General features: G+C 39.4%; 1 protein-coding gene across 1 annotated transcript in view; it reads left to right on the top strand.

The window, feature by feature from the left end:
• Positions 1–16,584, top strand: part of LOC124802784 (DNA mismatch repair protein Msh6) — a 307,253-nt gene that overhangs the window by 203,347 nt on the left and 87,322 nt on the right. Inside the window, exons 19-20 of the mRNA XM_047263784.1 lie at positions 4,175–4,284; positions 15,671–15,826. Coding sequence (XP_047119740.1) covers positions 4,175–4,284; positions 15,671–15,826 — 266 coding nt within the window. The remainder of the gene's footprint in view (positions 1–4,174; positions 4,285–15,670; positions 15,827–16,584) is intronic.

Genomic DNA, 16,584 nt, shown 5'->3' with positions numbered 1-16,584 from the left:
TAAACGTAATCATTTGATACTTGGTCAACATGTTATCTACAAAATAAATTTTGTTGTGCTACCTCTTGTCTTTCTTGGTGTTGCATTTATGGTGGCCAGCAGTGTACTACTTCTACTACTGCTACTATTATTTCTTCTTCTTTCGTAATTGCTGTTCCAGTTTCTTTATTGCAGTTATTCAGATTTTTGCCTGCCTCTTCTTTTTCATCCAGAGGCCTCCTGTGGACACTTAGGGCAAAGCAATTGTTGCTTAGCTGCTGTTGATTGGTTATTGTTCAGAAAGCTTAAGTTTATGCTCTTCCAGAGCAAATGTTCTTTGTTTACATTTGTTTGCATGCCCATCTTCCGCAGCAGCTGTGAAACCAGTTATGGTTTTCCTGTCTTGAGGTTACTGCGATTTAATTAAAGAGAATTTTACCCCAGATGCATTTCTCTTTTATTTGTAAAGCATCGTCTGTGGTTATTCTGCAAATTGTATACATATGTTTGTCCATATTTGGTTATTTTAGATTAAAAACAGTGTTTATATATAAAAACAAAGATGAGGTGACTTATCGAACAAAAGCGCTGGCAGGTCGATAGACACACAAACAAACACAAACATACACACAAAATTCAAGCTTTCGCAACAAACTGTTGCCTCATCAGGAAAGAGGGAAGGAGAGGGGAAGACGAAAGGAAGTGGGTTTTAAGGGAGAGGGTAAGGAGTCATTCCAATCCCGGGAGCGGAAAGACTTACCTTAGGGGGAAAAAAGGACAGGTATACACTCGCACACACGCACATATCCATCCACACATACAGACACAAGCCTTGTGTCTGTATGTGTGGATGGATATGTGCGTGTGTGCGAGTGTATACCTGTCCTTTTTTCCCCCTAAGGTAAGTCTTTCCGCTCCCGGGATTGGAATGACTCCTTACCCTCTCCCTTAAAACCCACTTCCTTTCGTCTTCCCCTCTCCTTCCCTCTTTCCTGATGAGGCAACAGTTTGTTGCGAAAGCTTGAATTTTGTGTGTATGTTTGTGTTTGTTTGTGTGTCTATCGACCTGCCAGCGCTTTTGTTCGGTAAGTCACCTCATCTTTGTTTTTATATATAATTTTTCCCACGTGGAATGTTTCCTTCCATTATATAAAAACAGTGTTTTGTATATAAAGTTGGAGTGCATGCTACATACAGTGTTTCTTTACATATTTTTCAAACCACTTCCTCTTCCATCCTTGTTAGCAGCAGTTGATGTCAAAAGACTTCATTTCATATATACACTTGGCAATGTTTGTCAGTATGCAGTATTTCTTGCAGTGTGTGTGTGTGTGTGTGTGAGAGAGAGAGAGAGAGAGAGAGAGAGAGAGAGAGAGAGAGAGAGAGAGACAGAGAGAAATCTTTTTTTGTGGGGTGGGCTGGAGTGATTATAGGACAGAACCTGGGAGGAGATGCTAGCGGATATATGCGTGTATTTAATGTTATATTAAGTGGTTGGTTAGTTTAAAGAATGTGTGGTTTGCCAGGTTGGTCATTTATGAGTTGTTTATTTGTTGTTATGGTTTTTTGAATGTGGTAGATTTTGTAAGATGAAGTGGTGTTTTTAGTTGTTGTTTAGCCTTATGATTTCTTTGTCTGTGTCACTGGTTGTAATGTTTTGTTGCTGGCTGGTGTAAGTGTAATGCAAAAGTTAAATGATTTGTCCTATGTTTCCATGTTCTTAAATGTTCTTTGTATCTGGTGTCCAACCTCCTCCTGGTTTGACCTATGTATCTTCCATCACATTTATTGCATTTCAGTTGTTACATTTCTCATTTATGGTGTTGTTCAGTTTTTCCTGTTATTTTTGGGAAGTATTTTTAAACTGAATTGTTGATTTGGTGGGCTATTTTTATGCCTCGTATTTGAAAATATTGGGTATTCTGTGTGTGTATTGGTGGTTGCATGTCATTGTGTACCATCTTTTTTTTTTTTGTTTCTTTCTCAATGTGTGTTGTTCCATATCTTGTATTTTGTGTGTGTGTCTGTGTGGGAGTCTGTCTTTGTGTTTGTGGATATTTGTTCTTTTCTGTTTCCTGAGTTTGTTGTTAAGTTTTCCTGGTATCTATTCTTTGTGGCTATTTGTATTATGATATTCATGTCTTTTTGATAATTGTCTGTATCTAATGGTAATTTGTTTAGTCTGTGGAGCATATATCTAAGTCCTGCCTGCTTCTGAGAACTGGGATGTTGTGATGTCTTACGTATAATTGTGCCTGTTGTTGTCAGTTTCAGTATACGTCAAATGTATGTTGGTTGTTTTGAATCTGTACAGTGATGTCCAAGAAATTTAAGTGCCTATTGTGCTCTTTGTCTGTTGTAAACTGTATCTCGCCATGAACAGAATTTATGTCTGTGTGTGTGTATGTGGTCAGTTTTATCACTTGTTTCATCTTACCAGTCCCTAGATCTCATCCATGTATCTATAATCCAGTGTAAGATGTTGTACCTATTTGGCACTAATTTATTAAATATAACCTGTTCTACGTGGTTCATTTCTGCCAACCATATAAGAAACACACACACACACACACACACACACACACACACACACACACACAAAATTTTGAAAAAAAGTAGTTTCACATGTTGGCAATGCTCACGACCTGCACAAAAGCAAAGTATAGACATAAACACTGTAATACTGTGCAGAGTGAAAAACACACCTAACTTGAAAGGTGAAATGTAAATAACACAAATGCAACACAAGAAATATTGCAGAATGGCAAAAACTACCAAGTGTATACGTGAAACGAGGTCTTTTCAATGTCAACTGCTGCTAGCAAGGAGGGGAGAAGCAGTGGTTTGGAGAATATGTAAAGAAATACTATAAGTAACTTGCACTCAAACTTTATAAACAAAATGCTGTTTTTAATTTAAAACAACCAAAAATGTACAAACTTAAGTCTCCAGTTTGCAGAATAACCACAGAAGACGCTTTATAAATAAAAGTGAAATGCATCTGTTGTAAATTTCTCTTTAGTTAAACTGCAGTAAACTCAAGACAGAAAACAAATAATGACTGGTTCTTTGTTTTGTTCAGCAAATTTGGGGGCTGTGGCGGTACTTATGACCTTGTTCTTGACATCATTGTCAGACAGTTCTAGGGTGGTGAAGGAATCCATCCTTCCCAAGAAAAACAGATCGGACTGTGAATTACTCCAATTTTGGAAAATGGATTTGTAATCAAAGTGGATCGAGAACAATTTCTACAAGAATTCTTAGGCTTAGGAGAAGCCACTAAACATTCCCCAGACCATACGACTGCTCACTGTAGTGTCATTCTGGTAGCAATGATGATGATTTTTTATCTCCAACATTTCTAGCCAGGCATATCTGCATCCTTCGATTCATCCATCCTGTTATGCAGAAAACATAACTCGTAGGATAAAGCTATCCGTATCCTATCAGCAACAATTCTGTTGCTATGCTATGGAGTAAATTCAAGATTGTCTACCTCCATTAGCACAGACCTAGCTGCCATTCACCCCTACAGACAGCCGAATACAATGAGCTGTTGTGGTGGATGAAAGTCGTTCTGGCCTAAAAATTGGTAATAGACTGTTTTTGCAATTATGATAAATAACTTTGATTACCTCAAATGGCACTGAGTTACATTCATATGTATTTAGTATCAGTTACTTTATGTACCCTTTTTTTGTGCGACATGAAAGTGTTGTCACATCTGAATGAAGGCCATAATGATGTGACTACACATAGTGTGTATAAAAATGTTACACCTTCACTTGTCTCTTTGTTTTTGTATAACCTCCAATCAATACAGTCTCTTACATAGGCTCATAGTATTAATTTCATTGTGCTTTAGTCCATAGTAGTTTTAGTCAATACTGTGTACCGTATCAGTAAGAGGCTATTTCTGTATCTGTCACTAATAGACATCTTGTCCATGCATGTTACAGATGCTGGTAGGTCTAAAGTTAATGAAAATTATGAAATGTAAACACAGATTAAGTTTAATGTAAGTACAAACCACTCTCGTATGTGGTTGTGTACAGAGGACTACACATATAACTGATTAACTGACAAAAATTGGTATTTGTGACATTTGTTTTACAACAGCATCCAAAGTAGTGCCTGTTACCTTCATAATCACTCAACTCTGAATTTCTGCTTGATTATGAATCTTTTTTTCTAGATTGTAAGGCCTGCGAGGAGTCACTGCTGCTGAAGAGGTACACATTTACAGCATCCAAGTACAGTGGAGGAATCTTTCCTGACATGAGTGAAGATCTTAAATTTTTTGAGGTGTGTTGCGATCAAGTCATTGTTTATGGGTAGCCAGTATGCTATTACTGACTTCTACAGTACATATACAGTGCTATTTGCAACCGCCCAAGTATTTTAAAACACACTAAGAAAGGATTTGCTACATTAGAATAACATATGTAAAACGTGATTGCAGCTGAAACAAAAATAGTATTAAAGGTTGTAAACTGCATACTCACATCCCCTGTTGGCATATACACTGACAGAAAAAAGAAAAACCGCAGCACCAAAAAATTATTAATGTAGATTAATAAATTTTCGAGAATACATTTGTCTAGGTAACATATTTAAGTTATGGTTATAATAGAGGGAAACATTCCACGTAGGAAAAATATATCTAAAAACGAAGATGATGTGACTTACCAAATGAAAGTGCTGGCAGGTCGACAGACACACAAACAAACACAAACATACACACAAAATTCAAGCTTTCGCAACAAACTGTTGCCTTATCGGGAAAGACGAAAGGATGTGGGTTTTAAGGGAGAGGGTAAGGAGTCATTCCAATCCCGGGAGCGGAAAGACTTACCTTAGGGGGAAAAAAGGACGGGTATACACTCGCGCGCGCACACACACACAGACACACACACAGACACACACACAGACACACACACAGACACACACACAGACACACACACAGACACACACACAGACACACACACACACACACACACACACACACACACACACACACACACACACACACACACACACACACACACATATCATGTGTGGATGGATATGTGTGTGTGTGCGAGTGTATACCCGTCCTTTTTTCCCCCTAAGGTAAGTCTTTCCGCTCCCAGGATTGGAATGACTCCTTACCCTCTCCCTTAAAACCCACATCCTTTCGTCTTTCCCTCTCCTTCCCTCTTTCCCTCTCCTTCCCTCTTTCCTGATAAGGCAACAGTTTGTTGCGAAAGCTTGAATTTTGTGTGTATGTTTGTGTTTGTTTGTGTGTCTGTCGACCTGCTAACATATTTAAGAGGTTAATATTGCAAAATCACAGGTTAATGTAAGAGCAAGATAAGCCATTGCAAATGTGTGGTACAATAATAACCATTATAACTGCCAGATTGTTGAATGCAAGCATGCATTGTGTTATACAGGTGCCAAATGTCAGTTTGTGGGGTGGAGTTCCATGCTTGATGCACTCGGTCGATCAATACAGGGAGGGTTAATGGTGTTTGTGGATGACACTGGAGTTGTTTTCTGACGATATCCCTTGTGTGCTTGATTGGGTACAGATCTGCCAAACATGTCAACACTGTAGAACATGTTGAGTGACAGCAGCTGTAGGTGGGCAAGGGTTATCCTGTTGGAAAACACCCCCTGGAATGCTGTTCATGAATGACAGGAAGACTGCTGTACAGATCCACAATCAGGGTGCATGGGATAATCATAAGAATGGTTCTGCTGTTACATGGAATCCCACCCCAGACCATAACTCCTGGTGCAGGTCCACCGTGTCTAGCACGCAGACAGGTTAGTTGAATGCCCTCGACTGGCTTCCTCCTAACCAAAACATGGTCATCACTGGTATCAAGGCAGAGCCAGCTTTCATCAGAAAACACAAAAGACCTCCACCCTACTGCCTAGTCATCTTTTGCTTGATGATACTGAAGTTTCAAATGACGGTGGTTTGGCATCAGTGGAATGGGCACTGCAGGGCCCATGGGTCAAAGCTGCCCTTGAAGTAAGTCACTGTGATGCCAGCTGCTGCTCAAATGCTGCTGTAGATGAAATATGATGCGCCAGAGCCATAAGCCGAACACGATAGTCTTTCCTCTCAGTAGTGCTACACGGCCGGAGCCCAGTCTTCTTGCTATCGTACATTCTGTTGAGCACTGCTGCCAGCAATCATCTCAGTGACTACACGCCTGTCAAGCCTTTCTACACCATGTCCGATCTCAAAGGTGACTAATGCTGATGAACATTAGAGCATGTATTTAAAGCAAATGTGATTTGCATCCTCATAGTGGCCCTACTATTACTACTCTTATGTGACTGATGAATAGATATCATCTTTCAGATGTAGAAACATGCATATGAGCTGTCGTTTGTTGCACATCTCCTCCTTGGTGTCTTTTTTTCTGTCAGTGTAGTACATGTTCAAAACGCAACACTGCACCGAACAACAAAGAAAATTATGGGGTATGCTTCGTGTGGCTGTTTGTAATCTATCATCACAATTGTTCTTGATTGGGAAAAACTTGCATTCCTTTAAGTAGTGGATGGTGTCTAGTAATCCTCAGGGACCTGAACTATGTGGAAGCTTTCAACTTTAAGTACAGTTTGGTTTGTCATATGCACCTTGCTTACACCAGCTTTGTTTTTGGTAAAGGCTACTCCACTAGAAAGAACACCACCTACGAAATAACTTAGTGCAACCATGATGCAATCTTTTAAATTGATACGAAGACCATCTTGTTGTCAATTAGGTAAAACTGGTATAAACAGAGTGTATATACTGGCAGCACAGTGTTTCTGTTCCAGAACACGTGAAACTCCATTGTCTGATTTTCGACCCATGCCACATGGTTTCTCCATCCAGTAAAAGCTCCTCAGAAGTTTGCAAATGGGGCCAGGGGATGGAATGTCCACCTGGCATATTTGGGTTGGGGCTCCTTTCTGGAGAGCTGGGCGGTCTAGTGCAAGTCTGTTTATTTTATGCTGCTTGTGCGACCCGAATTGCCCGGGAATTGAACCCGGGTCTCCATGGTCAAGAGTCAACAGTGCTGACCACAAGACCATGATCTTCCGACTGAAGATAGGGGTGTGCCTGGTCCTTATCACTCTCCTAGCCTCAGTCTGTGGCAGTTTTCTCATTTTCTTCTTTCCTTTATCTTCTGTTGTTTCATCTCTGTGTATATACTTTTAATTTCATTGTTTCCTATCTGCCAATAATGCACTTAATTGCCCATATTTTAGCAGATTGCATGCTCACTTTCTCCTCTGCCTCTTAAAACTTTTCAAATTTTTGTACCTCATCAGATACTGACACTCCATTTTTGGTTTTCAGCTTTTTTCCCAAATGACATGTGTGGTGTTGAATGACTCCATCACATTCCTCTCCTATGCTAAAAGTAAGAGCCCTCAGTTTCAAAAGCCTGCAACGCTCGACGTGTTTTCAGCTGTTACTGCATTGTAAATAGGTGATGGACTATACATGAGTTTCTTCCTGTGTCGTCTCACTGGAAATAACAAAAACACACTGTCCTCTAAAATATACATGTTCTTTTGGAAGCTCAGCTGTTTTAATATGCCATTATTAAAGAAAAACTGAGCATGATTTAATGTCATTCATTGACTGAATATAATCAACAGGAAAACAGTTTTATTTATTGTTACAATCTTGTCTCAAAAAACAGCTTTATTTTGCAGGAGAGTGGAGGGTTGTGATTAGAAGTGCATCCAAGTTTTCATCTCATAATTGGATTTTTATTTGTTCTGACCATGTTCATCTCCATAGCTAGGAAAATCACAGCTGTTGCAAGAGCCAATAGTTCATTATCTTATTGTTGTATTTTACACCAAACGTCTTTTCATAGTGCAAGACAGAGTACATGTAATATTTCTGTATTTATTGTTAAAATTTCAGATTTAAGAAAATAACGTTGGATTTGATGACAGATAACTTACATGTTAGCCATTGTTTATCTTTCTATCTCAAATTGATAATAATTCGAAATTTATTTGCTGACTCTGAATTCTTTGACGTCAGCTGTGTTGAGTATACATGTTATACCTATTGTTATATACAAAAAATTTTACCTGACCAAGGCTCGACCCCGGACTTCCTGCTTATCACAAGTGGTCGCTTTATCCACTTCACATCTTTGTGCACACTTTTGATAATGTTCTTGATACTATTTCTGTATGTTGGAGTGTTTCATGTTTTATACCTAGGCCACATGCTGTAATTTTTTTGTACAGTACCGAAGAATTTGACAGTACTATTGATTATTTAGTTCCAAGGCTATCTTCTAAATAGGAGAGAAAATCATAACAGTCCATGTAAGAGTTTCTGCCTTCCAAGGAAAGTATATTTAAAGATTTAAATGGTAATATGAAAACAGCTGTAGTGTTATTCCTTCAGTTAGTGCTGCACAAATGTATCTTACACATTTGTGTCTTTGAAGATAATGTACTTCAGACGGTATATCAATTCCATAACTTTTTTCACTGTGAACCATTGCTTTGTTGCTTTCATGTAGTTCATGGTAGTAATCTTGTCTCTTGTCCAACTCATAACATCACTTCAGACTTTGAAGGCTGTAGGCATTAGTTTACAACTAAAACAATGGCCATATACATGATTACAGCCATGACCAAAGGAGGTAGGAGGCTGAACTTTTCCATCATTCCCCATTTGCGAGATGACCTACCTGCAAACTCTTATTCTGTTCTTGATGTTCACTGAGGAAAGTTCGTTGACTTGCTGCAAAACTTTGTGTCATGAGAACTAATCCAGTGACGTCCTCCACATGAATTTTAATAGATATGGCTTTTCCTACATTTATGGGCAATACGACGGGCGCTCATAAAGTTTCTAGCCCAAGATAGTTACGGTAATCATCACTTAACACTTCCGGGCTGAGATGCTGTGGTCCATACATAAGACTCTCCCCGACATATCACCTTCGACTGCGGAAGGCATCCTCTGAGGATAATCGGCGAGCTGCAATGAGAGCACGAGTGAGCGCCGTATACATAAGTCATCCAGAGAGCGCCACTGTCAATCACGTGACATTCGATTAATTTCAATTGAGAAAGTTGGCAATATCAGAGATCATAGCACAGCCAACGTCACGTGATTGACAGCGGCGCCCTCTGGATGACTTATGTATACGGCGCTCACTCGTGCTCTCATTGCAGCTCGCTGATTGTCCTCGGAGGATGCCTACCGCAGTCGAAGGCAAAACGTCAGGGGAGAGTCTTATGTATGGACTACAGCATCTCAGCCCGGAAGTGTTAAGTGATGACAAGCCTTTATTCTATGAATTACCATAACGTATTGCACAACCACAACCACCATCACCTACTTTTATGGTGACCCTTTGTGGGTATGCAAGTCAAATTTCGCTGCTCCAGCTTTGTTAATTTTTCCACTAGGATGCGTTGTATACCGTAGTGTGAGCAAAAATATTGAGAGAGTCAAGAACCGTGCTGTGATTGAATATCTTCATTTGAAGGGAATGACACCCAAGGAAATTGTAGAGGACATGCAGAATACAGTTACGGATGGTGCTCCATCATGTGCAACAGTGAAAAACTGGGTGTCCGACTTCAAACGTGGAAGAACAAGTGTGGAAGATGCACCAAGGAGCAGAAGGCCTGTCACCATTTTCACTGATGAAACAGTGACTGCAATTCACAATACGATCTCGGTGGATCTCGAAAGACTTGAATACAGATCAGAGACGGTAGTGTCTGCAGTGTTGTAAGAAATCGTCCACCAATTTGTAGTGGATGAAGACGGCTTTCTTGCAAGGTATGTGATAATGGATGAAATGTGGGTTCACCACTTTGATCCTGAGACAAGACAGCACTCACAACAATGGAAACAGCTTTCATCCCCTACCCCAAAGCCGCAACACCTCAAACGAGAAATGCAACACCTGGAAACTGTCATGAGGAGCAATGGGTACTCCACAAATTATATTAGAAGTGTAACAGAGCCAAACACTCGGCGAAGTAAGGAACCAGAAAAAGAAATGTCAGGTACGGCCTTTCTGCCCTACATTCCCAGAGTGACGGACAGAATCGGCCGTATATTGCGCAAACATGGCGTAAAGATGATTTTCAAACCGACAAGGAAGATCAAAGAGTGTCTTAGATCGGCGAAGGAGAAAAGAGACCCACTTGCAATGTCGGGAATATACCATATACCATGCACATGCGGAAATGTTTATGTCGGAATGACTAGACGATCCGTTAACACCAGTATCAAAGAGCATAAGCGACATTGCAGGTTGGGGCAGGTGGAGAAATCGGCCGTGGCAGAGCACGCACTGAATGAGACCGACCACGTAATAAAATTCACCGACACGGAAGTTCTGGCTGTAGAGAAGCACTATCACACGCGCTTGTTCAGAGAAGCTGTGGAAATACAAAAACACGCGAACAGTTTGAAGAAGAAAGAGGAAAGCCTTAAGGTAAACGGATCCTGGCTTCCCGTACTGCAGCGAACGACCGTCGCAGGTAGCAAGAGGAGAACCGCACCGGAAATGACCGCGGAGAAGCCCTCGGACGTTGGCGCGCCAGGTACATATAGTCTGCGCTCGCGAGCTCGGCTCCATTTCACCACTGGCAATGGAGGGTGAAGCTTTGACAATGCCAGCCACTCGTGCTGGCGAAACGTCAGAAAAATCATTAGATGAACGTCGGCCGAAGAACCCGAGACAGAAGCCAGTAGGCAGTTTGTCAACAAGTGGCCACAAAAGCCTCAACAATTTTTTAACATATTTTTTCATTTCTAACAGAGCCAATTACCAGTTTTCATAGATTTAGCTTTAGCTTTAAAAATGGTTACATGATGAAATATTTTTATAAAACATTTTATTTCATTGTGCATCCCATTAGGGGTCGAATTTCCAAAAAAGACCAAACCATGTGCTTTTTATTTGTAACAGAGAACTCAAACACCAATTTTCATAGATGTAGCTTTACAAATACTTTAGTAGTTCTTTCGTAATGACTTATTTTTGTTGATCGAGCTTCAAAGTTGCATTAATAGCATCTAATTTTCGAAACACCCTTTAATTTCTTGTTTTGTGCATTTAAGGGTGGAATTTCAAAAAATCCCTTCTCAACTGACGCCTAGAGTATAAGATCAACACCCTTTCCAAATTTCAGATTTCTATCCTTAGCAGTTTCAGCTGAGTTACGATGAGTTAATGAGCCAGTCTGTTGGAACATTGCCTTTTATACATGGAAATGAAATGCAATGGTAATAATTTCAGTTACACGATTTGCAGCAAAACTTTGTGAACTATTGGGATCTATATATTGAAAATTGCAATCTGAATGATAAATCTTCATAAACCGCAGTCTGATAGTTTTGAAAGATTCAGGCACATGCTATATATGCACCAGGTAGACCTCTAGATGAAGATTGAAAAACGAGAAGAAAAGAAATTTATTATTAACAGGAGTTTAATCTTGGCAGCTTGCTTAGTTGTAAGAGATTTTATATTCTTGTAGAAGCTGTGATTCACTAGGGGAATGAATAGTAGTGGAGACAATACATGGTAGTCTTTTTCAGCGAAATTGCACTGTAATGAGATTGAGAGCACTATGTGGGTACGTCGTCTGCCCTATATATTTGTTTTATGTATCTTTTAAAAATCATGCCTTAGATTCTGCCTTCCTGCACTGCAGCAACATCATTTTAAGCTGATTTACTACCCCCCCCCCCCCCCCCACCTCCTCTCCCCCCTTTCTGTATCTACTTTTCTGTGTGTAAGGTTGTTCTCATAGAAAACATCTCACTGACATGTTAAGCAGGTGTGTCATTCTCAGTTAGCTGCATCAAATTGTGAGCAACTTACATAAATTCAGTTCCATTGTACCATCATCCTCACTCATGGCCAACAGTGAGAAAGGGAAGGCAGCCACCCTTCACCAATTCAATAGCGAAAAGAACTTTTGGATGAATTGAATTGAGATGTTCTAAAAAGCTATGCAAATTCTCACTGTCCAGTGAGCAAATAACAGAAGTTTTGTGTACATAAAAAAAGGAAGGATGGAGGAGGCATGCAGGTTTGAATGCTGTCAGCTTCAGGGAACCTTCCTCGAAATCTGTAAAGAGACTGACAACCATAGCGCCAAAGGGCTCCCCATCGCAAACTTATTTGTATATATTCATTAAATTGATCATTGACAAAAAAAGTATGTGGAAATCAACATGGTCAAAACATTTTAGTTTTTTCAACACTACACTTAATTACAGTGATTCTGACATCCAGCAGATGCAAGCAAAAGGGAGACCACATCAAAACTTCCTAAAATTTGTTATTAAGGTACGAACCCTCTAATCGATGTATAAAATCTGCACAGTATTAATTGATGTGCACACATACACACTAGTGGACTCATTAGAATAGTGAGGTGTTGTACTACACAATGTGTCGGAGCTCCTATGTTACTGACAATAGGTTTGAGAGGAACACCACCCTTATGGATTTTTGGGGGGCAGTACAGCAGACATTAAGCTAATTGATAAGATTTTGTAATAGGAAACTTACTTCAGGAGGGTCTTTTACTCCACCTTTTTGCCATGTCAGCACAAGGCACGAAATCACACTTAACTGGCATAACTATATAGTATCCTCAGGTAAGGTAGCAATATTAGGATCCATCCTGAGGTTTACACAAAGCAGTCCTGCCTGCTGCTGTAATATCACTCTCTGAGCAAATGAGCCCCAGTCGACACATGACGTGCAAATGTCTTGGTGTCATTGCCAGGTTCACAATAATTATTTCCGGTTTCTGTAGAATTTTCCAAGTTTGTAGGATTATATGAAAGAAAATTCAGTTGAAAAAACTATTAAATGTTGAGATAGAATCATTGGTCATCATTTATCTTCAGCAGGAGAAATATGCAATACTGCTGACACGTACACATAAGTGTTATACACTGCCTAGCTTTTGGAACTAATAGTTCATTTCTCACGGGGGAGGTACATATAGATTGGGAAAGGTTAAAAGGAAGAGCAGGTCAAGCAGACCCCAGTGTGAGAGGGGGCCCACCTGTTGTGTAAACAAGGCTGAAGCTTAAGGGATCCAGTACAATTACAAAAGGAAGTTTATTTAAAACCTTCACAATTAAATGGAAGAATTGGGGAGGAAAAAAATTTCAATGTGGCAACAATGAGCTCCCTATACACTGTTTATTGACACTATCAGTTATGTAAATTGGTAACTGGTGGCATTTTTGATGGCGTGGGTTTGTATGAAAGCCTGAGACTGTTCCAACAGCCCTTCGCTGTGCGTTGCAGCACTGCCAGTTATTTCGAGGCTGCAGTTTGTTGTTCAGTTGCCACCATATACTTGTCGTTGGTTGTAATAGGAAACTTTACTTCAGGGGGGTCTTTTACTGCACCTTTTTGTCATGTCAGCTCATGCGGGTGTGGGGGCATGCACATGCACATGCGCAAATGGCTGACAACTAATCCATTCTGGCAGCATATACACAGTAATCAAATTATCGGCTTGTCTCCTGTGTTCATTAGTGCGAAAATATTACACCACAGGTTGTCCAATGCAAGAATATGCAGTATCAACATGAAGTGAAGTTAGGGATGAAGCATAAATATAATGAAAACTGTTTTATTCTGATGCACAAATCAAATATACGTCACTTAACATATTGAACTTTTAAAATTTTGTCATCGTAGATTGCGTACCACAGTGTGGGGAGAATGGTAGGGTTGATTGATTATGTGAGTTATTCTTAACAACTTCTATTAAACCCAAAGAATGTAAATAACAATACTCAGGCACACATCATGAGTAAAAATCGTTGAGTGTAAATTAACTGATTAGGCTCAACAACCACTTTTGAGCAATGGGTTCATGTGTTGCCCTCTACACAAAGAAATTTAAAAATGAAGTTTATCAAACAGCAACACAAAGAGTTATCCCCTGATTATTAAAATTTTAGTTGTTTAGAGTTAAATGATTAGGCACAACAACCACCTTAAAGAAAAGATAGTAAGTAACAAGAAGTACAATAACACACAATTTTAACTTATACATTTATGAAGACAGAGGTAGCATGTAGCATGCAATTGAGAAGAGAAAGTACTCTTCTCCATATTCGTCTTGGGTTGCTGACAGTTGAAGTTTTTTCAAAAGCAGCAGTTCCAAAGTACTAAAGCATCGTTTACAAGCATGTAGTGTGAAAACCTTTTAAATTTGTGTGTGTAATCATTTACAAACCAAAACAATTAGATGCAAATTTCATCAAAAATAGATGCTACGTTTTCTGGTCCCTAGTAATAAGACGACAGTCAGCAGGCTGAGAATAAAGAGAAATTAACAGTTTAGTCATTCAGTCTGTTACCAGTTTATGTGTATTGACAGTTGAAGGTGATAACTAGATGCATATCAGAATCAATGTACAAAAGATTTAAAATATTGACCTGTAACACTTTTTGTCAACAAAGTATACGGAGTGAGCTTGTGCACTGACCAAAGACCACAGAGACAATATCTGGGAACCATTTCCCAAATAGTTATGACATTCCCCTCCCATGTCTACCAACCTGCAGGAAGTCCTTCTCTGTCTTGCTGAAACTCTCCATTCTCACCTCAGCTTGTGCCTTATGTCTTGTACTCTGCCTCTGGATTTTGCCATCTAGGCTGTTGAAGCAAGTACTTCACCGATTGTTATCTGTGTATAATTTTTGCAGCATTTAATTTCAGAGTAAATTTCTAAATTTATTTTTGTTACCTTATGTTGACCGAGATAGTTATGAGTAGCTGATTACGTAAACTGCACCAGACGGGGTACGTGGCTCCCAATGTCAGTGTCAAACTATTACTGCCAAGAACGTTTTGTGTGCTTGATGTCGAACTTCTGTTGTCAGTGTTAATGTCTATGTTCTACACATGTTGTGGTAAGGTATAATGTCACCAAAGAACCAACTTTGTTGCCCTCCCTGACAGCAAACCCTGTAAAATGAACACATTTTCAACTAATCAGTAGCAGCAATTATTTGCACATAATACAAAGCATTAACCCATTACAGATTTACAGTTCCAAATATGGACAACTGTCAGCTATATAATGGAATTTTGACAGTGAAAATTTGTGCCAGACTGGGCTTCAAACCCAGATATCCTGCTTATTGCGAGCAGTCGGCTTACCATTTGGCTATCCGAGTAAGACTCACTGCTAGACCCAAACTTCCCTATGTTGTCAACATTGCATCATACTTCAGAATACAGGAACTGCAATATTGCACAATACAGATATAGTGCTGCTGTCGCATTCACTAATTTTTCATTTAAGAAAGAGGAACTGCCAAATTCCAACTGTTATAGTGTAAACAGTTTTCAAATCACTAGACATTTAATACTGCCTGGCGTATTGTGTTATGCATTACTTGTGGCAATAAAGGGCATTTACCATTTATAAAATACTTGTAACCATCTCAGTGTAGCTTTTATGTAATCCAGATTGTCTTCTAAAATTCTGTGTTGCCTTTTTTAAAGCAATGGTGTAATTCGTGGAGAAGATGGATTTGTTATTATAATGATTGGTATGTTTTATCACTAGTTACAAGTAGTTGGTTATTGTGAATGTTCTTCTGTAGTTGGTATTGTAGTGTTTAGCAGTAATGATGTACTGTTGTAGGGAGCATTTGATCATGAGAAAGCAAGGACTGAAGGTGTAATAATACCAGAACAAGGGGTCGATGAACAGTATGACAAATACATTTCAGCCAAGCTTGAGCTGGAAAGGGAAACAAAAAGCTACCTGGAGGAACAGAAGAGATTCTTCAGAGAGAAGGTGTGTCCAGTAAACTGAAACTCCAGTTTCTCTTATGTTTGTTTAGTTTGCACAGTTGCTGTTTTTTCTTGTATCTGCTGCAGTGTCATCATTGCAGGCTAATTATTATACCTGCTATTTTTGATCACACAGTGTCTAACTTTTCCTCCACATATGCTGTTTCTGCAAAAATTTCATGAATTATAGTACGCTTCCTGAACTTGAATTAAGTCTGTATTGATACAGACATTGTAAGTGAAGATAAAAAGAAGTTATACACATCCAGAGTGTGAAAAAAATTATAAAAGCAAGAGAAAACCTCATCCAATGAAATAAATGGCGTTGCTCCACAATTAAGGGGGCACACGTTTGTTTAGTTTGTGGCAAACATTTTAACAAGAGTTTTAATGTAATATTTTGCTAAAGAAACATTCATTCATCAGAGGACAGGTGCAATCAGTATATAAAATGCCCACTGTATAGTGTTACTTCATACTACAAGCAACTTTGACTTTTCTTCATATTTCATTGTTAATGATATCAAACAACGGAAACTCCACGTAGAAATATCAACAATGTAATAGAAGATAGATTGCTACTTACTGTAAAGAAGAAACGTCAAGTTGCAGACAGGCACTATTAAAAGACACTCGCATGTAGCTTTCGGCCACAGCCTTCATCAATAAAGAGAGACACATACCCACACACCCCTCATGCACACTCAACTGCCAACTCCAGCATCTCGGCCTGGGATGTTGGAGTTGGCGGTGTGTGTGTGT

The sequence above is a fragment of the Schistocerca piceifrons genome, chromosome 6 (assembly GCF_021461385.2).
Source record: "Schistocerca piceifrons isolate TAMUIC-IGC-003096 chromosome 6, iqSchPice1.1, whole genome shotgun sequence".
NCBI lineage: Eukaryota > Metazoa > Arthropoda > Insecta > Orthoptera > Acrididae > Schistocerca > Schistocerca piceifrons.
This window is presented reverse-complemented; position numbering and strand designations above follow the sequence as displayed.